Below are 26149 nucleotides of genomic sequence, written 5' to 3'. Positions count from 1 at the left end.
GGTGTAGGGGGTCGACGGGGGCCCACGAGTCCATCAGCCTAAAGAGTGGCTATCGTGCTTGCTAAGGGCTATTCCATGTTCAGCCGCTCTCGTCGAGCTCCTTTTTTTTTTCTCTCCTCTTTCTTTCCCTCCTGAACTTTTTGTACGGCGCAAACGTGGCGCCGCCCTCGGGATCCCTTCTCGCACGGGGAGACATTGAAAGCTTCGTGCTCGATCCGCACCACCCGCTGCAATCTCGCCCTCTCTCGTTTCGTTTCCTTTCTTTTCTTCTTCCATTTCTCGTATTACGATCTGCGTTCACCGTCGCCGTCGTCGGCGTAGTCGTTATCGATCCGTAGTCTTTTCAACGTCCATGATTTTCCTCGCGAATGCTTCGACTTTGTACACGAACGATGTTCGGATTCAGCGAATCCGACGGCAACCGATTCCCGATCGACGATTCCATTTGGAAGGGCAACGGTTGTTTGTCTCGCGTTCCGATCGTTTGGAATTCGAGGGATGCCCCGACGCGTCCCTATCGCGGTGGCGCCAACCGGTGTACCTTATCGCGACCCGAGCACCGTTACTCTTCCACTTTCTTCCACGGGAAATTCTTTCCGTTTCCCTCGATTCCAAGAGACGCGCGAAGATCCGCGTTTCGCCGGAGGATCTATCGGAGGATTATTCGGGGTCGTACGGTGAGGCGAGAAAAGGCGCGTTCTATATCGGAGCGGCAAGTTTGGAGACCGTAGGAAGCGAGGAGACGCGAGTTCTCGCACCATCATAAATAAACTCGAAGCGCAACAAATTAGATCGCGCGATCCCGTGCGGAACATCGCTTAGCCTGCTCGTCGCGCTCGCGATATTTCACGGCCGAGGCACACGGACGTAAGTTAAGCCGTCCACACGGGCCTCGCCTTTCCTTTCCTTTCCTTGTTTCACCCTCCTCCTCCTCCGCCTCTTCCTTCGACCCGTATATTTTCTCGTTTCGCCCGTCGTGATCCTTTGCTCGCCTTCTCGTTTCTCCTTCGAAAACTTTGTTTCCTGCCCGTTTCGCGACCGTATACCGGCCGTGTATATTACACGCGTCGCCCGATTCCGTTCCGCGGGCAGCGACGCTTTGTCTCCGATCCGCGTTTCCGATCGGACGATCTTTTCGCCTCGGTCCTATGGTAAGTTCTATGTCGAACGCGTGCGATCGTTCGCTTAACACCGCTCTCTTTCTCGCCGATGTTCTCCGTTCCGCGAAGAACCGGACGGTGCGTCGCGATCGTCTCGAATCGAATTTTCTTCTTTTTCAACGAGTCGACTCGTTCGCCCACAGGGCTATTACAGTGAACCTACGGCCGATCCTGAGCACCCACGAACGCGTACGTGTACGTGCGTACACGTGTACCTACACGCGTGGAAACAAGCGAGTACCGGGGGTACCGGCGTACCGGCGACCCGGTTTCCAGGAAGAGGACGAAAGGACGAGAGGGACGGCACGCGGTTCCGACCAGGAAGAAGGACGAAGAACGAAGAACGAGAAACGCGACGATTAGATTAGAGAAGGAACTCGAGCGTCCGACGTGGAGGGATCTGCCGAGCGCGGCAAATTGAAATTCGCGTCGTTTCGACGTCGGAAAAAACCGACTTACCCTTTCACGCGACTCGAAACCAAGTGTAATTCTTTGGATGCATTCGTTTCAAATCGCTCCGTGATTTAGCGCGCTCCTTCGACCGCGGTAGACCGTCGATATGTAAATGCGTTAATGCTTAATGCGTGTCGGTTGATTTATTGTCGCGCGATCACGGTTGCGCGAGTGAAAGGAGCCCGCGTGCAGCCTTCCTCGGCGTCGACGAGTTTTGCCGTCCCGCGAACATCGAGAAAACTTTGTCTCCCGACGAGCCATCGAGCAACTTTATCGCCGAGGAAATAAACCTGCGACGGGACTCGAGTCCATCGAATAGATAGATGGAAATAGAATTCGTAAGAGGGCGGTTCACCCCGCCATGGGGGTTCGAATTCTCGTTGGTGCCAGCGCACCGGTGCACCTAAGGTGCTGCACCTTACGATTTTTCGATCGGCGCCACGCCTATCTGCGTCGTTACTTAACGACGAGCTGGCTTTTATCCTACCTTCCAGATAATCGTTTCTACGAGTCCTCAGGGATTTTACTTTTCCACCGAAATCGACTCGGACGATCGGGCGACTAGGTAGCCGTCGCATTTCGCGCGTGATCGATGGACAAACGCGTTCGAAGCTTCCGATCGATCGATTCAACGGGCGCCAAAAATCGATGAGAGATCGAAAGCGTCGCGGCGAATGAACGGCCGTGATCGGGACGAGGGAAGGCGCGCGTTTTTGTTGGCTTCTTCGCTTAATTGGCCTAGAACGATCCGCTGACCAGTGGTGAGTGGCGACCCGTCCAGCTGAGGAAGCGCGGGGCAGACGGGGGGTTAAAAACCGGAAAACAAAAAGCCGCGACTAAACAAAACCGGAGGCGAGCGGAGCAACGCCGGTGAACGTTACCGTGCGACCAACACAAGCCTCGCTTTTTCCTGGAAGCAGTTGCTCGCTCGTTCGTCGAGATAATTTTCGTCCCGCCGCGGGACTCTTTCGTTGCATCGCCAATGGACTGGCTTTTTAGAGCCACCAACCTCTCTCGTTCCTCCTCCTCAGGTACCACTCTCATCCCCCTCGATTCCACCGATTCCTCGTTCACGAAATTCCTTGTCCAGCTCAAATCGCCATCTCTTAAACCTTGAGACATTGTTTCATCACGAAAATTTACCACCGTTTCAACAAATTTCCCATTGGTAAATTTACCTTCTCCCTTTAATCGCGCAGAGTACGTAAACAACGTTCATTTTCTGGAAAATTTTACTATCGAGCGATGAAAAGTATGTTTAAATCGTAAGCTCGAGTTTATAACGTCAGGAACGTAGAAGGTAATATCTCCTGGTATTTGTTATTCTCCCCTTTCCGGTTTCATTGGCTACCAGAATCATAGAAATGTGGTTCCTTATCTTTATCTCATAACCGGGCGTAAATTGAACATCCATCGACGAGGATGTAAGGAACTCAGTAATGTTTTATCTCGTCGGGTTCGTTGTTGGTATGATTCTGAAAACGGTGGAGCTTTATTCAGAGGGGTGAATGCGGCCAATTTCTCTGAAATTCGCAGCATCGACATCCGCCGGGCTAATGGCTGCGCGCCTCGAGAAATCTTTCTTCTCCCTAACCTTTTGGTTCCACCATAAAAATCACAAGTCTCAAAGGAAATCATTGAGAAAATATCCAGCGCTGCTTAGAAAGAAATTCACAAATCCCCTCCGTTTTTAGAAAACAAGGAACGTAAAGGATAACTATGTAGGTTTTAGCGGAGAAACTCGATGGGATGTTCGCAAATGGCGTTTTGACTAATTCTCGAAATGGAAAAGCTCGGTTATCCGGAAAGGGGAGACGGACGTGAAAGAATGGGGGTGCGTGCAGAACGCGCGAGCAAGGTAACGAGCGAGAAAGAGAGAAGAAGGAAGGAAAGCCGTAGAGTCCGGGTCCCCCTTGAACGCGAACTTCCGGTGTTGCGATAAGTATCGGCTCGCAGGGGTTCCTACCTGGCACGCCACGTCCGACTTTCCGATAGGGGGTTCGTTGCGTTCCACTCGCTCGGAACGTTTTTCGCAGATGACGGGCGTCACGCGTCCAAACGAACGTTTGTCTTCTAAATACCACTGTTCGTTCCTCCTCTTTTAGATTAATCCAAGGGTGGTTTAAAACTTGATGAACTGAACGCGTGAAAATTAACCGAGGTAAAGATAAATAGAACGAAGAATTTCGAGAAGAAAAGCGAATTTTCGAGAGGGTGAAAGATAGACAGAGGGTGGTGGTTGAAAGAAGAGGGTTCGCGAGTCGGTGGAACGCGCGGATTTCCACAGATATCGAAGAGGTACGATCGAGTCGCGGACATGGCTTATCCGCGCTCGATCTGGTCGGACATTATATAAGGTCCGACAATGTGGTAGGGAGAAGCCGGGGAGATCTGAGGGCAGCGTCGAATAAAAAAGACTTTATGAAAATTGCCGGGCAAGCGGAGCGTCCGCTGGTCCCCACGATCGGCCGTTCGACGCCCTTCGAAACCGTGGGCGTCGAAGCTCCGCCTCTTGGGTGAGCGCGCGATACACCGCCTCGGACCGCCTCTTTCGACGCGCGGTTCCCGCTCGATCCACGATCTCGCGGTTATTCTCCGCGTACCCGTCCATTCCCTCCGTCCCTCTTTCCATCGCGACGCTCTGCTCTTTACCTCGTCGCGGATACTTTTTCAAACGGTCGCGATTGCTCGCGAGACGCCCGGTCGAGAGGCGATTCTTCTGGTCTCGGTTCGCGCTTTGTCAGTGTCCGAGGCTCGAGCCGTCGCCTCGGCCACCGCCTCTGCCTCCGCCTCCAGCTTCGCACCGCAGCGTCGACTCCGCTTTCTCCTTCGCCTTCGCCTTCGCCTTTGCCTTCGCCTTCGTCACTCCGCCGACCCTCTCCTCTCCTCTCCGCCTCGCTCCTGCACGCTCCGCTCCTTTCCTCTCGGCTCTCCCCGTCGCAGGACGACTGCCGCGCCAGAGAGGTGACCGTCCAAAGCCAGTGTCGAAGCCGCAGTCACCGGTTGCACCGCGTTCTGCGAGTAGTTTCGTTCGATTCTATCGCGGCACCCTCGCGTATCGGTTCCCTCGTCGACGACGAATGTGCGCGATTTCGAAACGCTCCGTTTCCTCCCGCCTCCCCGAACGTCGCTGGACCGAGGACTACGCCGCGCGTTCGACGACGTAGCAGTTTCCGCTCCGAGTTTCATCCTAGCCCCCGAATAATAAGAACCCTCCGAGTGCAACCCGCGAAGAAAAGTGTCACGCGATCCATCGGGGATGTCGATCGCGCGCGCCTTCCCCGCCGACGGTCCTCGCCGGCATTGAATCGTCGCCAGGATAACGAAATCGACGATTCGATGGTCTTTATCCGAAGGAAGGGTGACGGGATTAGCTGGGATCGCCAACGAAGGATTTCGTGAAGAAACCAAAGTATCCAGTTCCCAGGAAAACGGGAATCAACCAACGGAAGACGAAACGGAAGCGGAAGATACGAAGGATCTCGGACTATCTATTGGTCGTCGCTACCGGTGCAACGGAAAGGAAACTATTCTCGACTCCGTTTTCCACCCTTCTGCGATGCCGATCATCGACGACTGAGTATCGACGCGTGAGTACTGGTTCAGTGTTATTTTTAAGCTAGCATTCGAGTTCGATCGATCGGAAACGGTGGAGGTAAACGTTTGCTTTCGTTACGGCAATTACCATGGGACCATCCGTTCCGTCGAAAGGATACGGGTCGTTATCGCGCCGGCCGACTATCGGCGTTAATTAACGATAACGAGAATGGCGGCGAAGAGCGGGCGGCATGGCAGCGCGAAACCCGTCGGCTTTTGCCAACCCCTTCGAACCCGATCGTTCGACCACCACTTCCGGTAACGATCGACGTTCGCGCGTTTGTAGGTAAATTCGAAAGCCGCGGTTAGTAAAACAGCGCGAGATAATAGTTCGCTTCGAAATAGTCATTGTTCGAGCAACGAACGATAATAGTAGCATTGCGAACGTTTATCGCGATACATCGCGAAGCATGCCGGCACCGCCATTATTCCCCCGACCAGCCGCTTTATCCGAACGTCCATTTCCCGTAGAAACCGCGACAAGACACTTACTTAGGTACACCGGTTACGCGTTAAAACAGAGTGCTTTTCATTATTAAATTATCCAACAGTTGCCGTTTTCGACTTACAAACACCGCGTATCGTTCCTTCGAATAAGATCTTATCACTGACGAAACGAGCAGAGTGTAAAGAGTTAGGCGAGGAACGAGAGAACGCGGTCCCGGTCGAGTTGCGGGAAAAAAACAAGCGTGCCGGAACGACGCTTCGAAAATTCACGCGAGTGAAGAACGCTTAAAAGCGGAGTAAAACGATCGAAGGCGACCCGTTTCAACGATAACGTATCGCGGAACGATAGGAATAGCTTCCGGTCTTCTGCGACCGGGTACACTCGCATTGTTTTCCCCCTTTCCGCTACGCGTTTCGAAGGCGCAAACTTTAAAAATGTAAAAGCAGCTGTAGAGTGGTTTCCCAGCGTCGGAATCGAGGGTGTAGGTTTCTGGATACCGATTCTGGCGCCGACGGCACTAGCGGCACCCGTCTTTCACGAGGACACTCGTCCGGTTCTTAGGCCTAATTGGTTGTCGCCCCGGCGCCTCGTCTTGTCCTCGGAGAAAGCAGCAGACCTCTTTCGGTTTCCACGCTGTTCCGTGTTTTTTTCCTGCCACCCTTTCGAGCTTTCAAAGTACCTGCGAGATCCCTTTCAATCCTGCGATCCGCCGGCAACGAACTCGGTACAGCGCGGACCGCGAAGAGACACCCCAGCTGTTTGTGTCACACGGAGAATTTTGACGATCGAGGAAAAACAAGGGGTTTCGCCCACGGTTTCTTTAACACGGATTCGACGAACAAGTCTCGGAATAGTTTCTCGGTTTCGAACTCTGACCGTATATCGTAGGAGGAAACGGAGCGAAGAAGAATTTTTATCTTCGTTGAATCGTTCCGAAGAAGAGCAATCGGTGAAAAGTGCAGTGCTCTGGTAAACGAGTAAAGTGCATAGAAAATGGCGATCGGTAAATGCGTTTAATTTACCGCGTAATAACGATTCCGCGTATCGAATAGAGATACTTTTATTGGCGTTCGCTTTCGGTGCGATACGCGTTTATCGAATGTCGCGCTTATATCGGCCCTCGTAAAACGATCGTTAATGCTTTTACGAATCGATAACGATCGTCACGGGTTCTCGTAATAATGACGTTGCCACGCTGTCTGCCGTCGGATCGATAAGATCGGAAACGATCTCTCGGCTGGTTCGAGATCGCGAATAGCTGGCGAACCGTAATGTATCAGCGGCGTTGCCCGGCCGTGTCCGACGCTCGGCGTCTCGGGCCCCGATTTCTTTTCTTCGAACTCGTCGAATGGAAAATAGTAATCTTACTATAATGCTGATCGGAGAAAAGGTAGAAACGGGGGACGGTGCAAGACGGAGAGTTGCATCGAGCGCGTTATAACGCGGCGAGCCGTTTGCACGATCGTTTCGACGCGCCTCCTTAAATAACGATCATAGGCTCGTAACTAACCCGGTCCGCCGCTTGAATGACGAAGATAGGAGAATAGCGAGTCGTCGGACAGAAGGAGAAAGAGGAAAGGAGGCGATCAAGCGAACGATAATTGTCGCCTGGCCACTCACGCGATCCATACGCGCATCAAGGTATACGATAGTTGACTCGTTCCTCGAGCTTCGGATACCAAATGGGTTTCTTGTTGTAAAAGGAAAGTACTCGTTCGTTGGATGGTCGAGACGAAAACGGTGGAAACGCGGCGTTTAATCGTGGAAAACGAGCGCGTTCCGTGGTCCTGGTTTATCTGGTATCGCCGGCTCATTGTATTCATCGAACGGGGAAGAATGGAATCGGTGCTCGCGGTATCGTTGGGAATAATCGGGGATCGGTAAGCGAGCGTAAACCCGGGGTAAAATCCGGTAAAACGATATCGAGCGATCGAGGCGGCGAGCGAGTTTGCGGGCATCGGCCAAAGACCCGTTACGTCGGAGGACGAGGTAATTAATTTAAGCCGCAAACGCCTCGGCACTAGGCCAATGCAAACACCTTCTTTGCTCGCTTGCTCGCACGCACCAGCTTCGCTCGTGGCCGAAGCCCGCTTGGTTATACACCGTCGCCTCGCGTCCGCGGCTTGTATGCCAGTTGCCAGTTACACGACTCCCGGGATCCACGATCCTTTGACTGCTTTCTTTTCTTTCTCCTCGCTTCGTCTCATCGTCGTCTTTTACTATTTCCCTCCTTTCCAGCTATTCAAGACGGCCAGATTCGTTCCCTCGTATCCAGGATATAACTGTATAAACGCGGTGGTCGCGATTTCGAGCCGACTAGCTCGACCGGTACGCGCGACCGTCCGAGAGGAAACTTTCCGTCTCCCGGCTCGATAAACGGAAAGAAAGAAACGACGCGGGAGAAGAGCGAGCCGCGATTTAACGAGCAGACCACGATTCCGTATCGTGGCGTTAATTACCGGCCGACGTTCCAGCCGGGGCTTTCGATTCGGAGCGACGCGACGGCCGCGGTCCGCGCTCCGTGAGAAGATCGAGGAGGAAGAGGAATCGGAGCCTGTTCGAACCCGCTAGCCTTTCTCAACATCCCTTATCGGGTAGCACCGTTTCTACGTCGTTCTCCACGCGGAAAACGTACGCGTCACGTGAGTTACAGATCGGACGGATTAAAAAACGTCGAGGATCGGGCGGAGGTTGAGACGAAGAGATAGGAAGGAAGAGAAAGAGAAGAGGTGGATTTAACGAACCTACCGACGGGACGTATCGCGGACGTTAATTACCGGCAAGGGATACGACCAAATGCGCGCTCGATGGTTTGCAAAGAGGGGTTCGGCCCACGGTACGATTCGGTTCGAATCGGATGGGATCGGATAGGATCGGATCGGTTCCCTCTCGCCTATCTGCGAGGGACGTCCCTGCGAGGCCGACCTCGACGTCGCGGCAGATGCATTAATTGAACCGGCTTAAATTATAGCCGCTCGCTAATTGCGCTCTTCTCCGACCACGGAGCTGTCTGCTCGCGAGAGACGCACGCACCGTTTCCCTTGCCGATTACGCGCGATTAATCCGCCACGCGAAACGGCCAACGAGAACCCGATGACGGGGCGAGTCTTCGATTTTTTCCATTTGCCGAACTCGCAAGAAAGCGGCTACGTATTTCCCTTGCCTTAACATTCTACGAGAACGTGTCGCGTCGATTGAAAAACGTAACGTAACGAGCAGAAGCACCGGAAGAGGAGGGCGCCGCGACGATAAACCGCGTATCGTTTCGGAGTAGCCGCGATATCGCGACAGCTCTTTCGTTGTCCGCTCCGTAAGCTTAGTCTTTTCGAAAGCGCACGCGAGACATTCGTCCGGATCCAACGACTCGGCACGCGCTTCGCGTGCTTAGCTCCGATGTATCGCGATTACGTAAGTCGATTAACGGTAAAATCGGTCGTAGCCGTGGCAGAACGATCGAAGATCGGTAAAAATCGACACGCGACTCGCGATTCCAAATGACTCGGTACTTTTTCCACGCGCAGGGAAGAACATCGTGACGAGGCGTATCTTTCGAATGAAAAAATAAAGAAACGAGGAGGATAAAATCGCGATCTAGCCGGGACAATAATCGTAATGTGCAAACGAGCCCCGGTAGTGGCGATTCCGGTTCGTTTCACGAATAAACTCCGCAAATTCCCCTTATCGTTAATTAGAGGATAATGGTTAAGGCGCCGTTTCGCCGGATCTTTTTACGCGCACGGTACCGAGGCGAGCCGAGGCGACGATTTATTCGACCGGATCGTGGGTACATCGGGATCGATACACATGCGCGTACTTTACGTAGGTAGGGGAATCCGGTGCACGGTCCGGTTTCGATCTAGACTCGCGTTCGAATTAAACGCGTCGACGGGAAACACCCGGCGTAAATACACGAGGCCCGCGACGTATCGCGATATCGAAGAAGTTACAGTACGCGAGTTTTCCCTCCTCTTCGTCTTCCCTTCTGTTCCGTCCGCTGCGAACAAAGCGCGTCTCCGAAAGCGCGAATCGTCCATTATCCAGCGTCGTTACACTCTTAATCCCGCTAGTATCTTAATTATCGAATTTATTAACTGGCGATTCGATCCTCGAAACGATAATCCTGAGAAAAGTAGCTCGGTTTCGCGGTCACGCACGAACGAACGAGTCTCCCGATCATGGTACGGAGCAGCGTTCGGAAAGTTAATTAGAAAACAAACAGAAAATTAACGCGAACCCGGCAGCGAATCTTTCCAGCCGGCCGTTATTCACGATTTATCGTAACTCGTTCGAGTCCGGTCGGTGACCGGTTTATAAGCGAGAGATCGGCGAACGATGCGCGGTCGCTTGCTCGCGCGGTCTGATCGACGATCGAAAATCTTTGATACGCTCGCGAATCCGTTCTGGGTGTTGTCGGTTGGGATCGTCGAGCAGGAAGCCGACGCGGCGGTTCTTTTCTCGCGAGAGCGAAACCAGTTTGCTTACAGCGAATAAAAATCTTGAATTATCGCGTAATCGCGAATACGTTTAACCCGTTAACGCATCGACGTTAATCGATCATTTTCTTTTGCTCTACGTCTATCTCCTTCTCCCGCGTTTCCTTCTGTTTCCTTTCCTCTCCGATCGCGTACGCCGAACGCGAAGCGCAAAAACCGACTCGAGGGATCTTTCGAGCTCGAAAAGATCGGAGCTCGCGACCGGTTGGTCGGCGAAAATCTTCTCGACCGTTAATCTTGATTTATGATAACCGCGACCGCGATCTGCCCGGAGACTGAGCGGATAATTGGATCGCGCTTGTACGTGCCCTGGCTACCGGTCTCGCCGGCCGTCTTCTCCGTTTCTCTACCCTATGTTACCTTCTGCTCGCTAATTCGGGCCACGCGAATTTCGTTAAGCATCGAACGCGAAGCGGGCGGGATTACCTCCGTACCGTGTCACGCGAGATTGTCACGCCCGGACGGACGTTCGCGTGGCTCGTCCAGCGGTCCTCGAGACGGGTCGCGACCACTGCACGAAACTTTCCGGATACGTTTGAACGGTAGAACCGGTCCCGTGATCGTACGCGCCGGTTGGAATAATCTACTCGCCGGTTAATTGGCTCGCCGATCGATTCCTCTCGGTCGATCCGCGATCGACGCGGAGCAAAGTTCCTCCGGTTCTCGAAAAATCATCGAAACGATCCTCTCTTCGGTGGCTCTTCGGAGAGGAATAAAATAAGAAGAAACAAAAAAAAGAAGGAAAATCGAGTCGACGTCGGTCGCAAAGTTGTCGACGAGTTTCGTGAAGCGAGAAGTCTGACGCAGGTCGCGTATAAGCGAGTGTTGGGCCGAACTGGCTCGGATGGCTGGCTGACTGGCCGAGTGGCTGCCGTGCTGCCGGTCGGTCGAGAACGGCTGCTCCCGTGAAACGGTGTTGGTTCCACGTCGGTGTGCGTCCGATCGTGGGATCGGTCGTTAGTGTTGGTGCCGCCGATCGAGCGCCTTCGAGGATATAGAGACAACGGCCTGCCGATGCACACACACACCGGCCGTGCTTCTCAACCAACGTGCCGCGTTTCTTCGTTGCTTTTAGATTCCACGAGGATCGACCCACGCTCCGATACACTCTGACCTTTCCTCCGTTCTCCGCGAGGTCGCGAAGGAGAAAAGAATCACGGACACCGCGTCGCGCGTCCTCCGCTTATCCTTCCAAGGATTAGAAAGTCGATTCCGGAGGATGAGTTGGGAGTCGCGGCGAACCGCTTCGTCGCAGCCTCGTTCCCGAGGGAAACGGATAGGAAAAGGAACCGCGGAGGAACACGAAAGTCGACGAGGCGCGCCGGGTTTTATATTATAATTAGCCGGAATCCTCGGCTCGGATATGGCGAGGTAAAGCGAACCCGCGCGATACCGTGGAAATAAGCGGACCCGGGTTAAATACGAGTCACCGAGAGAACCGGGTGATTTCGTTGTCGGTGGATGGAAGAGGAAAGAAGAAAGGAAGGGAAGGTGAACACGGATGGTGGGTAGGGATGATGGCGTTGAAAGGCCATAAACCGAGGACCCCCTGCTATCGATGGGCTACTCGCCGTTGATGGGGGAACTAATGACAGGACGGTTCGGCGTAATGGACTGCTTATAGTCGGTCGCTCGCTCGGTAATAGATTCGGGGATGAAACGTGAAACCGCGATGGTGGGTCTGCGTAAAATGGCGCTCGAGCCGAGGATCTTTGGCGTGCGTAAAATCGTAGCCAGACAATTCTACCGACCAGTGGACGAAGAAGAAGAAGAGATATCGAGAAGGAGATAAACGGGCGTAGGACGCGTCGCGGCTCGTACCTGGACGATCTCGAAGCCAAAAGCGACGGCAGTCGGCTACGACCTTATTGGAAAGTCGTGTTCCAGCGCTAAAACCGGAAGTCGAGAGAGAAGCTGACACAGTCCGAAGGAGAAACGAGCTCGCCGCCGGGCCTTTACCAGCACCTCGCTCGAACAACGAACCTAAATTCTTTTCCAATTCGTCGTCGCCCCTTTCGTTCCCTAGCCTTGTTTTCCCCACGAATATAAAGACGCTGCGTTTCTGAATCTCGCGAATCGTACGGCAGCTTCTCTTCGCTCCGTGTCTGAAACGCGCATAAATCTTCTTTAGACTCGCATGAATAGCGCCCGCTTAGCTTCCCGGTTCAAAGCCGGCTGAGGAAAAATCTACGAGCGAGCTGAGACGACGCTCTGTAATTCACGCGCGTTCGCAATCGCGGCAAAGGAGAACCGTTCTCGTCCCTCGAGGTGAACCTCGTGTCGTCGACCGGAGAGGGTGGAAAAGCGGCGCTCCCCGGGTCGCGTCGCGACGGATCGATCGCGACGCCTCGATATCGTCGAAAAAATAGAGCGAGAAAAAACACAGGTGGTCGTCGTGTCCCGTTCGCAGCCACGGCCGCTCGTTCTCGGCGATTCGAAGTAGGCGTAAGTAGGCAAACCGGGTGTCGCGGATCGCGCTCGTTTTTCATTCGTTCCCTTTCCCGGTTTCTTTTTTCCTGTTTTTCTGTCGTATCGCGCGAGGCCGAGAGTAAGCGAAAAAGAATGCGCGCGTCGAAAGGTCGAGCCAGGTTTCGGGCCGGGACATCGTTTCGCTATCGGGCCTCGTTGTCTTTCGTAGGGAAAAATTGAACGAACCCGAGTGGAATCTACGAGAGGAGAAAAGGTAGTTTGCTCGCGTACGGATAGGAGACGCGGGGCACGGTCGTCGGGTGTGATACTTACGATCTCGCCTCGTTATTTCGTATGCGCGATCGTAGAGATCTCGTTTGTACCGCGCAAAAACTCGAGCGTTAGCCGAGAGACCTCTTCGACCGGCGGCACCGTGGAATCTCGTTGACCGGTTTAAAGGCTAAGCGTTTGTTATACGCCCGGTAGAGCGTAACCTGGCGAACGAGCGACGCTCGCGCACCTGGTACCGCGGAATAATATCGTAATTGGGTAATAAGATGCGGTACGAGGACCTTGCTTACCGGTCGTTTGCCACGTCGCCGCTGCCACCGATATCCGACGCACCTACGCGCCTCGTTTTCGACCACGGACTTGTATTTTCCGGTGTCTCTCGAACGGTTCGACGGAAAGTGGCCGGAGGAAGAGAAGAGGGTCGGCGCGTTCGCGCTTTAATCGTCTAGCTGCTGGCCGGAGTCGGTCGCCTTTGAGCTGCACCTTCTCTCGGTCGACAAGCGGAAACTATTCGAGGAATTTCCTACGGCCGCTCGGCCGGTCGCTTATCACCGAAAACGCAAACGGCTGCGAACCGAAGAGCGAATCGTTGTATCATCGGTGATCAGTGATCGGGATTCGGTAGTTTCGCCCGGGACGATTTTATTACGCGACTCCAGCGGTGGATACATCGAGCTTAGAGGACACGGGTTTTCATCGACGAAGGTTCACCCGTTTACGGTCTCGTCCCGGATCCGTCTATCCGCTTGCTCCTGCTCGCCGCCGTGTTCCTTCGAAATTTATCGCTACACACGGGATACACTCTTGTCGAACGTCGAAAACGTGGAAGTTTCGAAGAAATTTCGCGAATCGATCGGAATTTCCACGTGGCAACCGAGCATCCGAAGTGGCAGAAATTCTTGCAGCGCAGGTACGAGAGAGCCGTCCTCCTTTCTCCGCTCTTTCTCTCTCCCGACCCCGCCGACCCCTTTCCCTTTTCGTTTTCTCTCTCTCTCTCTCTCTGTTTCACTGTTACCACTTACTTACATATCGCGTGTATGTTTTTCCTTTTTCTTTTTTTCTTCCATTTTTCTGTTCGTGCCATTCGCAGCGTCCGATGTTACGCTCGCCGAGGCCCGAGGGGGAATAAATTGAGAATTCCGTGTAGGAGTACTAGCGGACAATGACGTTCGGCATCGAATCGCGTGCGTAAGGTCGTCGACGCGGCGTTAAAGCGTGGACGGGTGTGTTACGCGGGCCTGATCGGGGGATTATCTAGCCGTGGCAGGGCTGGCGAACGAGCTCGCAAAGCTGAAGAGAAAACGGTAGCGAGAGAGTCGGTGAAGAAAGAAAAAGAAAAAAAGGAGCCAAGGAAGGCAGGCTTCGGGTGGATCTCGTGGAGATCCTGGAGACCAGATAAGCTCGCGTGGCTGTCAACGGAGCGGCGGAGGAACGGGAGTGTGAGAGGCGCGTGCCGAAACTGGACCGGAGCGCAATTTCCGAGGAATCTTATCTGTCGTTTGCATCTTCGGTATCGGGTTACCGAAAGGGACGTTCACACCGAAACCGATACGCTGCCGTTATCCTTCCTTTCCTTCCGCCTTCGTTTTCTCGAATAATAGAAATTTCCTTAGATTCTTGTTGTCGTTGAACCAGCAAGTCGGATAAGCTCGAAAAAATCGAAAAGGTCGAACGAAAGGATCGGAGGATGAAATAGGTTGAAGCAAGTTAGGTAGAACGGATCGGAGCGGAGCTGGAGTGGGTGTGAGACGGGGACGAGCGTGCGATGGTGTGCGTCGCGTGGCTGCGACGGACTTACAAGGAAACCCTTCTACGCGCTCGGCGCCGTGGCGCCTCGGCGTTGAGCGGATCGGGACACACGGGGACCGGGATGGCAGCGTGGCCGAGTCATCGACGCGACAGCGGCACCGGTCTTTGACTCTTCTACGTCGCGTCGATAGAAACGCGTCGACCGAGCGGATGCGAAACGCGCGCGAAGATCTTGCAGAGAGACTTGGAACGGAACGTGTTTCCTCCGGCTCAGAATCGAACCGGTGTGTACGTTCGAACCGATGGATCGAAGAATCTGTTTCTCCGCGAAGGCTGCCAAACCTGTATATCGATCGCGAAGAAGAAAAAGAGAATTAACCGTCGATCGAAAGTAACAGAGTTTCAGAGTAAGACGTCTCGCGAGACACCGCTTCCGAATATGCATCTGGCGCGCAAAGGACGCCGCCTGCGCGGCTCTAAACAGGCCTACCCTCTTCTCGCGGTGGTCGTCGATCTCGCGTTTCGGAGCAACGGGATGAGAGCGATCGAACCGCGGCTATAGGTCTAGCTGGCGCCAGATGCCCCGTTCGTCCCGGCGCCGCGCCGTTCCAACGCCGAAACACGATTACTCTTCTAACCGGTTCCCATTAAAGCCAAAGCCGTTTCCACCCCGCGTCCGGTTGTCCCTTCGATTCGGCCCCGTCTCCCTTCGCCCCCTCTTTCGACCGCGACGATGACATCCTTTTTCGCGGAACGATCTTACGTTTCGCGGTTATACGGAATTTTTCTCGCTGATCAACGGGGAAGGAACGTTTTATCGCAGCGTCCTCGTGGCGGCTCGCGCGAACCGCGATAATCGCGACTAACAAAGGGATCGTAAAAAAGGCGACGGATGAAGCTGAGAATATATCGGGGCATAAACACGTGCAGAAATCGTGTCGACGCGACAACTGAAACGCGCGTCACGATTTATCGCGCTTCTTTCGCGTCGCGTTTTTCAGCGTTTAAAGTCGATAGTTCCGAGATCGATAAGTCGAAACGACGAGGTCGTAAATCGCGCTCGTTCCAGTCAACACCGTCGACGTCGAAGTCGTCTCCGTTCGGCTGCGTGCATCGACGGTGATAAACTGGGAATCTGAGAAATTAACAAAAGGGTTCAATTCCAATTGGAATCAATATAAAACGCAAAGTCTCCTCCGATGTGTTGTACAACCGTGAAGATCGCTAGGCGAAGGGTTAACGTTCATGGAAAAGAAGTCGGAAAATCGGGAAATTGATTTTCGCGGAAGCAGAGTAGAAGGGCGAAAGGGAAGATAAAACGCGGGGCCGCGAAAGCGGCGAACCCTTGGTCCCGCCTACACGGATCTTATTCGTGGCCGCGATGGCCGCTATCCCGTATCTCCGATTCTCCGCTCCGAGCGGAGTCGCGCCTTGAAGGTGGAGACGCGTCTGCGCGCTCTCTCTTTCTCTCTCTCGCTTTTTCTCCATCCCCGTCCTTCGTCTCTCTTTCACCTCAACCGTCGCCGCTCGCGTACTCGTCTTTTTTTCTCTTTCTCCTCGTCGTTCCCCGCGGTTCTCGCCCCCTTGCGTTCGTCCTCCCGTCCCCCTCGCCGACGATCGCCACCCTCTTCCCTAAAAGATCTCGATCTCCCTCGAGGACTATGGCGACTCGGAGGACGGTAATAATCGATTTGTTTCGCCTGAATTCGGCAGATGCCGCGGTGTTAGCTCACGGGGAGGATGTTCCACGGGGGCGGAAGCGGTGGTTACGGCGCGAGTTCCGACTACCAGCAGCAGTCCCAGCAACAGCAACAGCAACACGGCCAACAGCTCCAGGCACCCGTCTACGTTCCTTCATCCAGGCCGACCATCCCTTCGGCAGCGACGGCGGCGGCGGCTGCGGCGGCCGCGCAATATCATCCGTTTCCCACTTCCGGTTCGCCCGCTTGGTAAGTTTTTCATCATTTTCCTCCCCTTCTGCCGAGAGCATCGTCGAGCGTTTTTCAACAAGCGTAATTGGAACGAAAGGGAGAAGACCGCAGCTTCGTGGCAGCATGGAGTGGACACGTACGCGGCGCATCACGCGTTGGCGGGCCATGCGAGCGGTTCCGCGGCCGCGGCCGCGGCTGCCGCCGCAGCGATGGGCCCGCATTCCGGCCACGGTCATCCGCACGCGGCCCACCCGCACACCGGACATCCTCATACGAGCCTCGCCGCGGCCGCCCCGTTTTACGCCCAAAACGTCGCCATGATGTCCTCCTGGCGCGCCTACGACGGAGCTGGATTTCAACGAGCCTCGCCCTACGGTTCGTATCCGAGTTCCTTTTCTTTATTTAACGCTCCTTCGCGAAAACCGCGCGAACAAGCAGCGTAGCTGGAGGGTTAAGAAACGGACGGTAAGGGGAGATGGAAACCGCGCGATGGCAAAGTAGGAGCACTCACCGTTTTAGACGTTAACCAGACTGGAGGGCAACGGAAAAGCTAGTGCGATGGCTATCGAGGATAAGGAGAAAAAAGCTACTTTGCTGGTCGACGAACGCAGGGCCACGCGGCCGGGCCATCTGCGACGGGTAAGCGATAGCGGCCTCTTTGATACGAGCTCTCTCTCGCAGCGTCGAGTGGTTTTGCGGTGCATCGCGCGCTCCTTCTTCGCGACCGTTTCTTTTCCTCGCAGCGTCTGTCGTACGGAACGCGTTTCTAAACGTAGCGACGTGCGTTACCGGGGATGGAGGATAGGTAAACGTGTGCTCTAAATCGATCCCCGATCATTCCAGATACCGCGATGGACTTTCAATTCGGCGAGGGTCGCGAATGCGTGAACTGCGGCGCTATATCGACGCCGCTCTGGAGGAGAGACGGCACCGGGCATTATCTCTGCAACGCGTGCGGACTCTATCACAAGATGAACGGAATGAACAGACCGTTGATCAAGCCCTCGAAACGGCTGGTAAGTTGCCCCGACCAACCGATCCTCCTACGTCGCTGCTTTTATCCCGCATCCGAGTTTTCTCGCGAGTTCCGTGCCGCGGTCAACGAATCCGAACGGACGTCGGAATTTCAGACAGCGACCAGACGGTTGGGACTATGCTGCACCAACTGCGGCACCCGTACCACCACCCTCTGGAGGCGGAACAACGAGGGTGAACCGGTGTGCAACGCTTGCGGTCTCTACTTCAAGCTCCACGGTGTGAACAGACCTTTGGCGATGCGAAAAGACGGCATTCAGACGCGGAAACGGAAGCCGAAGAAAACGCCGGAACCGAACGCGAGACCGTCAACCGGCGACCACGAGACCGCCACCGTTTCCACCGCATCGTCTCCGTCCACCGGTGAGTTTTCGCACGAAACAACCCTTTCCCTCCTCGATGCTTCGATTCGCGACTTCTTCGAAATTTCTTCTCTCTTTCTTTTCTTTCGTCTTCCACCAACCGACACGGTACCCTTCGCGTAATTCGCAGAAATGAAGAACAATCAACAGCAATCGCAACAGCAACAGCAGCAACAACAGCATCATCATCAAATCGAAACGTCCAAGTCGTCCGGCGTCGGGGCATCGTCGAGTTCGAACGAGAGGCCGGTGTACCTAGGGCACACGTCCCTCTTGGCCACCGGAAGCGTGGCCACCGTGAAAACGGAACCTCGTAGCTGCGACGGGATCGTCGGGCAACCGTACTCCTCGTACTATCAGCATCCTCACCAACTCGGGGTCACGACTAGCGAGCACCAACAGCAAACCTATTACGCTAGTCAAGAAGCGCCTTATCATCATCAACACCACGTCACCGCGGCTGCCAAGTTGCTCGCTTCCTCTTAATTCGATCAACATCCGGGACCGACGGAAAACTCGTGGTTCGCGTTGTTCCGCGAAGAGATGATTCGCGACCGATGTACTCTATCAGCCAAGAAACGTTCGCGATTCGAACCGAGTGATTCGACCCGGCGTTCTTTTTTTCGCGACACCTTATTCTTCGTACGTTCCTTTGCGTTCGCGCGGCTAGTATACCCATCATTGACGCATTAAAAGTACTTAATTGTAAATACCTATGTATCGAAGTTGTCCGAAATCGAAAGACTGGATATCTAAAAAAGCGTATCGACGATTCGGGTTGACTGGCCGAGAAGGCGGCGGAAAAGTAGGGTGGCCCCGTTAGCCGTCGCGTCGCTTTCGCACCCTTGTGCCACCAGTCGCGTCGCCTCGATCGATCTCCGAACCGAATCGATCGGTTTTTCTTTTTCTGTACAGTTCCTGTATCGTTAGTTATTTTTTTTTTTTCTCTCGACGCGCAATAAAGTGAACAGCTTTCGACCTTGCCTCATCGAATGCTTGGCGAACCAGTAAACGCGTTATCGACCCCGTTCTCGCGCAACCCACCGTTATTTCCTAACCCTCTCGAAGCTGTCGAGTCGCGAACCAACCTACCTACGCTCCCGCGATTCCTCCACGTTCGAACGATCGCCTTAGGCCTCGTCAGTGCTCGGTAAATATTATCTTTTCGCCGGTCTGACCGGAACGACTCGAGTGACATAGGTACTCAACCCCTGGGAGACGCGCTCGTCGATAAACCAAACTACCCCTGTGACGGGCTCGAGAATCGTTCGCCCCGCAATCATTTGCTTCGCCTTTATTCCTTGCCACCTTTACTACCTTCCGTGCGATCAGTCGAGCCACGTCCCTGTTCCTCGCTGCATCGCCGATATTCTCCTCCTCGAAGCTCACTGTTTTTCCGCCCGCGGAAAAATGGGTAAGTAAAGATTCGCCCGGGGTGAATTAGCACGGTTTCGTTTTCTTAATCGCACCGTCTTATCGGGACAGGAAGAACATTGCCCAGCCCCGTCGATTGCAAGGTCTGCGGGGATCGATCCTACGGGAAGCATTACGGGATCTACTGCTGCGACGGTTGTTCCTGTTTCTTCAAACGATCGGTGCGTCGCGGCGCATTGTTCGCGTGCATAGGTTTGTTTATGCCAGGGTGATAATTAACGCTGTCTCACGGCATCGTCCGACGTAAATCGGACTCGATCTTTTCAGCTGGCACCGGGACGTGCGCCGTCGACAAAGCGACACGCAATTGGTGTCCGCATTGCCGTTTGAAGAAGTGCTTCACCGTAGGCATGAACGCCGCAGGTAAGAGCAATTTATCTTTATTCTCTTCCTAGAGATCGTGTTTATCTTCCTGTTTCACCGTGAAACAGGATGATCGCGCTCTTTGTTCCGTTAAATATACAACAGGCAGCTCGATTACTGTCGCGAAGTACTAATTAGGAACCGATTCGGATCTAGAATAGCGATCGAATACCACTCGCGAGAGACGATTTTCCGAGGAAAATTTCAACGCGTTAAACGAAGGAAACTATGAGGAAAGAAAATGGAAATTGATGATAGAATTTGCGCGATTAGACTCGTTGATTGCCGCGTTTTATTCTACCGCAAGTTCGATTCCGTTCGATCGAAACGAGATGCAAACAATGCCGCGTGTCGATTGTTCCACCCCTATTGAAAGACTCATTCGATATTTTTATACCGTTACCGAGAAGCGCTTAGTACTTTCGATAACTTCCTTCTCAAGATCCCTTCGTTTTAACCCTTTGACTGCTGAGTACTCTATGCTTGAACGTTCTGCGTGTACGAAATAAGAATCGAGTCGATAACACTTGTCGCTTTTATTTTTATTTCATTTCATTTTACAGTTTATTTCTTAATTTCTTTTTTCTTTTACAGTGTTTTATCACATTATTATTTATTCATTTAATTATATACAATTATATATTGAATATAAATTAAATCAAAACGAGTACCATTTTGGAACCGTTGAAAATGTGATGTATGTAATATTAGTAATATGTGTTGATGATTTTTATTCGATTATGATTAGGACTTGGCCAGCGGTGTCCGATTCAACAATTTTTCGGAGCCAGAATATTCAAATCCTATATTTAAATTTCACAATAAGGAATTATTTATGATAAGTACAAATTATAATACAATATTACATAATTTTTCTCGCAAAATCTTTGATTACGATGTAAATCGGTCTTAGCTTATTGATCGATAAGCTGATCTATATAGCTGATCGAAGATAATTTTTTATTAATTTCAACCGCCCCTAAATTAGGATAGCTTTTCCCTGACGCATTCGCGCGTCCATAGCAGTCAAAGGGTTAAAACACTAATTCGCTCGTTGAATAGTAAACTCTGGAACGCTCTTTGTTCTCCTCGATCTAGCCGTGCAAGAGGAGAGAGGACCGCGCCACGTTCGAAGCAAGATCTCGGTCATCGAGGGAACATCGCGAGTTCCTTTCCTATCTAAATCACCGCGGATGAATCTTCCCATTTCCGATTCAGAGATCTTAGCATCGAATTTCTCTGCAAAATCAACGACGATTGGAAACAGGAGACCCGATTTTATTCCATCATCGACAGCGAGAATCTCCTCGGGTAATTAAACACCGAGGATTTCTAATCGATCGGCTAATTAGATCGGCGTTAACGAACGGGGATTGCTTGCAGAACCCACCGCCCGCTACGAAATCGCGGCCCAGATATTCCTCGCGACGGTGCGAGCCGCTCGACGACACCGCGATTTCTCCACGCTCTCTCTCCATGAACAAAATGGAATTCTCCGGAGAGGGTGGGCCGCAGCGTTCGTTCTACGCGCCGCGATTTGGCCGGTGGATCTGACGAATTTCTGGAAGACGGAGGGTGTCTTAATTCGCGAGGGTGTGCAGGAGGTCTTAGCCGCGGCCCGTTCCGCCGTCTCCGACTTGCGCCTCGATCGAACCGAGATCTCGGTTCTGGAAACCCTGTCCCTCTGCAGACCTGGTAAATCTTATAGTTCTTTCCCTCGGATCGTTATACTTATTGCTGAAAGTTTTCGTTTCTGGAAATCTCTTCAGAGATCGCCGAAACGGCGAATGGTTTCTGCGTGACATCACGAGCAACCGATTCGGCGCTAGAGATCCTCGTCCGTCATCTCGCCGCTAGATCCTCCTCGCTAACCGAGCGATCTCGAAGATTGGCTAAGATCATGCTGGTGCTTCCCATTCTGACTGCTTGCTGTCCACGACAATTGGCCACGGATCTCTTTGCGCCCATTATCGGACACGTAGATTTCGAAAAAGTAATCGCCTCTGTGCGTTGATCCTCTTCTTCTTCCTGGTCCTAACTTCCTTTTTTTTTAAAAGTAATCTGGTCTCGGTGGTTAAAGAAGGAATGGATCGTTTAAAGGGGAAAGAAATTCGACTGGTAATTTTCTTTGGCACTTTATTGACGCAAGTATAACAACCTTATGATACTTGATATGTACAATTACTTAAAGTAATATGGCGCATCGGTGTGGAACACGATGAGAAAGTATCGACGGACACGAGACGTTGCGGAAGAAACGCCTCGCCAAGTTATCGACACGAGTACAATTAATCATCGATATACGAATAATAAGATATTAAAAACGCTACTGTAATTGCGGAAGCTCTATATGGACAGCACGCGCATGGGTGCGTGCATAACTGGTCGTTAATAGTAGATTTTAATAAATTAGAATAACTCGGAGTGTAGAAATTGGAAGCGTCTAAAGCGCCGTCACGACGCTGCGTGGAAATTTACAGGTTTAAGTTATCTTCGTGATTTCGTCTTTGTTTAACATCACAAAGGAACGTTATTGCACAAATGTGTTACCGTGTATCGAACTTGAAGAAACGTCACGGTAAAATGGTCCGCTTGTTATACGCTTAAATTTCTTGTCAAAGTACTACTTACAAAGACGCGAGAACGCGATATCTTATAGAATACAACTGCACCTTGAGTAATGCCGACAGTCGGTAAGTCTACGACCGACCGGGTAAAAGTACGCGCCTGCGTCGTAAATGCACAATTAATGTTAGTAATACTTCTTTTTGTACTTTCGATATCTCTCTTCCTCGGAATGTCGGTGCAACTGGCTCAGAAGATCGTTCGGTACGTACCACAACTTGTCCGAATTCACGAGAAGAGCCTCCGTCACTTGGCAGCATATGGCAGCCATGTTTACTTGGGCGCCCAAGTCGCTGCGGTCGCGTGGGTGCACGTATCGCGGCGGAAACAGAGACGGTGCTACGATCATGGCAACGTTATGGATCGACATTTTATTCGATCTTTGATTTGCTACGATCAACTTGAAAAAACTGACTAACACTTTTAAGGTACAACGGTGTTCTATCGGTAATAATAGCACCAGCAAATTTAAAGAGTACGATAACTCTTGACGATCCTTCACTCCTATTAGAAAAGAAAAAGAAACGTTTGTATTAAATAGATGATGGATTTTTTTCTCTAAGATGTTACTTACCATCTTATGGTAAGTGAAGCGTCGGTAACTTACCATGGCTTTGGTAGAAGGCGTCGATAAGTTCAACGGTGAGCAATGGCTGCGGTAGATCACGCAGTAACTTTTTTAAAACGGCCGATAAGTCGTGACACGATATGCATTTGAACAATTTGTCCATTTCTTTGGGTTTGCAATAGAAATCCGTTTCCAACTGCACGCATATCGCTTCGACCTGAACAGAACAATGATCATTCAATCGAAATCTATCGATACCTGTTTAAGGATCAACCATAGATAAATTGTACTTTTTGCTTGTGTCCTCCGACTCGAAGAATTCCCTCCTCCTTTACGCCACGCTTAGTCAGTTCACTTAGAATCTTTTGAAACACCAGTGGAATATTGCTCTCCTCAGAGGTCAGTTGACTGTCACGAAGCAACAAAGTCGACAATGATACGCCAAACAAATTTCCAGCTAAGAGTACAATTAAACGATTATTAGAAATAATTTCAATTTACACTCATCCTTCATAGTTCATGCGAACCTTTTGTCCGACGTTTGTTTGGTTTCCGTTTCTTCAATGGTACGTTATATTTATCAAACACCGCTGTAAGTTCGAGCCACAGAAGCGGCTGTAACCTCGTGAGGTCTCGTTGGCTCAACGCTTCTATCCCTAACCGGTTCTGTATATCGTCGGAAGTCAGCGCTTCCGATTTCCACACCTGAGGCTTCACCTCGTTCGCTCGACACATCTCCTCGAAACTCAGGTGACCGTGAGACGAGGTTCGATTCAGAGGATGTGTTATTAACCCTTCGTCCGCCGGCCTCGTTAATCCGTATAGACTGCTGTGGCTTCGAGTTACCGTTGCATGATTCCCTGCATTCCTTCTGAAATTTCGAACACATCAACGAACAAGAATTACAACGCAACTCGAACTCTAATATTACCTCAACGTGGAATCCTTTGTGGCATTCAATTTTTTCACCGATTCACTGCCTAAACTCGTGGTATTCGCCACTTCGCTCGGATCGCTACCGCTTCTTCTTTGTACAATCGGTTTTGGTACGTGTATCGTTCCCAATCTATGGTACCCCGTTAGCTGAATACCTTCTGCAATTAAATAATCCTCGTTATATATTTACAAAGTGTCTAATGTGATTACAGACAATTCGATGCACGCGAATGATACCTGAGTCGTTAGCAACGTCTCCTCGCAGCCAATTTCCAGCACGCCTAAAAATTTCCTGTACGGGTAACGGAGTTGCCGATGGCGGTGGTATTGTGCCTACTGTTGTAGGCGGTGCGCTCGGAGTTCTGCGTACCGTTTCTTTGTCCTCATTCGGTATTCGTTGGAACACCGACATAAAATTTGGAACGGTAGTGCTTTAGGGCAGATAAAACGATTGATACAGTATCGACGGCTGGTACCGTAGAAACGAGATACGAACGTCTTACTTTGGGTGATGCGCGTCGATGGAGGTGACCGTTGATGGAGGCGATGCGTTGTCTGGTGTCGCACCCGATACAGAATCCAAGGAGTCTGGTGTGGCGCTACGCGATCTTGTTCCGGTACTAGATACCTTAAATGTTAATTATGCAGTTTCAAACTGTTTGCTATTTACTGCAGCAATGGTCAACCAAGTACCTCTATATCCTTGAAAACATCTCTGATGTCTGGTTTGCGAACGCGTTGCCGTTGATTAAAGCGCTGTTTTACCGTGTGATTAAGAGATTTCACGCGACGTTTTACCGCTTCTGCTTGCGCCCTAGACAAAGGTCGCAAAGCTGCACCCAATTCTTCTGGTTGTACTTCTCTGCCTGCTTTCCATGCCTCTGTTAGTTGGCCTAGACCTGCTGTCCGTAACCACTCAGCTTCCTCTTCACCTTCTATTCAATTGATCCCAAGTTTATTTCAATTGTAAAGCTGGATACTTTCAAAGCAACTTACCATCATAGTTGCGTGGACATTCCTCTTCAAGGTAATCGTCCAACAGTTTAGTTTCCTCCATCATTTTCTTATATTCTTCCCAGTAATCCGAAAGGTGGTTATCACCTTCCATGTACATGGTTGTTTGCGATTTCTCCATGATTTTTTATTTTATACTTGCACCTTGATAATTCTTAATGTATACTTTTATTTGTAGTCCAAGTTTAGAAATTATTTTCACATATGTCTAAAAACAGAGAAAGATATGATTTATTTAGATGAAATTCATTTTCTCTATAAGCTTGTTTTCTAAAGTAGGACGTAAATCGAATTTACATATTACTAGTAGCTCGAGTAAGTACTGACACTTTTAAACGAGTCGGGGAAAAAATGGCACCAGATGAAAATAAACAATCATTTAAATTCTCCTGTCGTACGAGATACACATTGTTACGTGTTACGCAAAGTAAGTGCAAACACAGGTATTTGTGAACCATGACCGCATAAAGTTAATGAATTTATACAAAAATTAAAAAAAAAAAAAAATGAATATCAACACCTAACCTCTTCGCAGTACATTGTTTGACACACTTATATAAAGTAGTCGTATAGTAAAATATTCGTCAATGAAATACGTACCTTTATAAATAGCCTTGATCAGAAAGTGTTGTACCATTGTTTGCACGATCATCTTACACCGAAAATAAACGTTGAATCGATGATGGTGATGCGCGAATCTCGTAAAGGGCAGATTTAAAAAAAAAAGAGGTAGTTTTTTAACGTCTAAATCCGTAGTAAGATTTTTTTTTCTAGAAATAGGCGGGTTTACGCGCGAATAATATTTCGAGGTTGTCTGCTACTTCCGAGGAGTAATATATTCAATGCATGCCTTTGAATCGCACCCATCGTCAGCGAGATCGTCGACTCGACCTAAATACGACATTAGCTATCCTTACTCAAAAACTTAACAGATAAACTCGTGTGCATAACTTTTCTTTCTTTCGACTTAACTTACATTGAAAAATAGATAAAGCGAGAACGTATCCTCGCGACTTAACAACCTGTTGCTGACGCATACGACTCCCACCTGTACGTATATACTTATACACATGTACACTGATTCACGGTTTTGCCATTTTTGAGTTAACACCTGCGCCATTGAGTCACTCAACCTTTCGCGCCATCTAGTTGTTTGAATTTTCAATCCTTCCATTACCATCGCGAGCGTTCTGTGTTAAAAATCTCGCGTATGGTAAAAAATACTCGATTCTACTTGAGTAGATGCATGCATGAATTAAGGAATAATGCTGGGGCCATAAA

The 26149-nt window shown here is 51.1% G+C and overlaps 3 protein-coding genes across 5 annotated transcripts; 2 read left to right on the top strand and 1 right to left on the bottom strand.

Moving 5' to 3' along the window:
• Nucleotides 1-29: 29 nt before the first annotated feature.
• Nucleotides 30-18873, top strand: LOC117607046 (uncharacterized). 2 transcript variants are annotated; one of them, XM_034330247.2, is made up of 6 exons: nt 30-5203; nt 16314-16549; nt 16629-16906; nt 17375-17547; nt 17662-17929; nt 18059-18873. In XM_034330247.2, the coding sequence occupies exons 2-6, from the start codon at nt 16341-16343 to the stop codon at nt 18412-18414; spliced, it is 1284 nt and encodes a 427-aa protein (XP_034186138.1). In that variant the 5' UTR covers nt 30-5203; nt 16314-16340; the 3' UTR covers nt 18415-18873. The 2 variants fall into 2 exon arrangements, with proteins under 2 accessions (XP_034186138.1, XP_034186140.1); XM_034330249.2 differs by lacking the exon at nt 30-5203 and adding an exon at nt 5242-13761.
• Nucleotides 18874-19005: 132 nt separating this feature from the next.
• Nucleotides 19006-21739, top strand: Hr83 (nuclear hormone receptor 83). The gene is made up of 6 exons (XM_034330258.2): nt 19006-19342; nt 19414-19554; nt 19630-19725; nt 20824-21036; nt 21109-21420; nt 21495-21739. The coding sequence occupies exons 1-6, from the start codon at nt 19339-19341 to the stop codon at nt 21737-21739; spliced, it is 1011 nt and encodes a 336-aa protein (XP_034186149.2). The 5' UTR covers nt 19006-19338.
• Nucleotides 21740-21857: 118 nt separating this feature from the next.
• conu (Rho GTPase-activating protein conundrum) lies at nt 21858-25990 on the bottom strand. 2 transcript variants are annotated; one of them, XM_034330242.2, is made up of 11 exons: nt 25845-25990; nt 25469-25759; nt 24851-25076; nt 24548-24789; nt 24358-24482; nt 24092-24285; nt 23850-24012; nt 23446-23789; nt 23209-23375; nt 22958-23135; nt 21858-22854 (listed from the first exon to the last, which is right to left on the bottom strand). In XM_034330242.2, the coding sequence occupies exons 3-11, from the start codon at nt 24987-24989 to the stop codon at nt 22478-22480; spliced, it is 1929 nt and encodes a 642-aa protein (XP_034186133.1). In that variant the 5' UTR covers nt 24990-25076; nt 25469-25759; nt 25845-25990; the 3' UTR covers nt 21858-22477. The 2 variants fall into 2 exon arrangements, with proteins under 2 accessions (XP_034186133.1, XP_034186134.1); XM_034330243.2 differs by lacking the exons at nt 25469-25759; nt 25845-25990 and adding an exon at nt 25196-25358.
• Between the last annotated feature and the right edge of the window lie 159 nt (nt 25991-26149).

This window comes from Osmia lignaria, chromosome 2 (genome assembly GCF_051020975.1).
Source record: "Osmia lignaria lignaria isolate PbOS001 chromosome 2, iyOsmLign1, whole genome shotgun sequence".
NCBI lineage: Eukaryota > Metazoa > Arthropoda > Insecta > Hymenoptera > Megachilidae > Osmia > Osmia lignaria.
This window is presented reverse-complemented; position numbering and strand designations above follow the sequence as displayed.

Bases quoted from the DNA above. Each gene is read 5' to 3' on its own strand.
- conu (XM_034330242.2), bottom strand. From the start codon at position 24,989: ATGGAGAAATCGCAAACAACCATGTACATGGAAGGTGATAACCACCTT. The intron at 24,483-24,547 runs GTACTTGGTTGA...TTAACATTTAAG, and splicing joins ATGTTTTCAAGGATATAGAG to GTATCTAGTACCGGAACAAG. The intron at 24,286-24,357 runs GTAAGACGTTCG...TCTGCCCTAAAG, and splicing joins ATCGACGCGCATCACCCAAA to CACTACCGTTCCAAATTTTA.
- LOC117607046 (XM_034330247.2), top strand. From the start codon at position 16,341: ATGTTCCACGGGGGCGGAAGCGGTGGTTACGGCGCGAGTTCCGACTAC. The intron at 16,550-16,628 runs GTAAGTTTTTCA...TTGGAACGAAAG, and splicing joins ACTTCCGGTTCGCCCGCTTG to GGAGAAGACCGCAGCTTCGT. The intron at 17,930-18,058 runs GTGAGTTTTCGC...CGTAATTCGCAG, and splicing joins CGCATCGTCTCCGTCCACCG to AAATGAAGAACAATCAACAG.
- Hr83 (XM_034330258.2), top strand. The intron at 19,555-19,629 runs GTTTGTTTATGC...CGATCTTTTCAG, and splicing joins CGCATTGTTCGCGTGCATAG to CTGGCACCGGGACGTGCGCC. The intron at 21,037-21,108 runs GTAATTAAACAC...GATTGCTTGCAG, and splicing joins GACAGCGAGAATCTCCTCGG to AACCCACCGCCCGCTACGAA.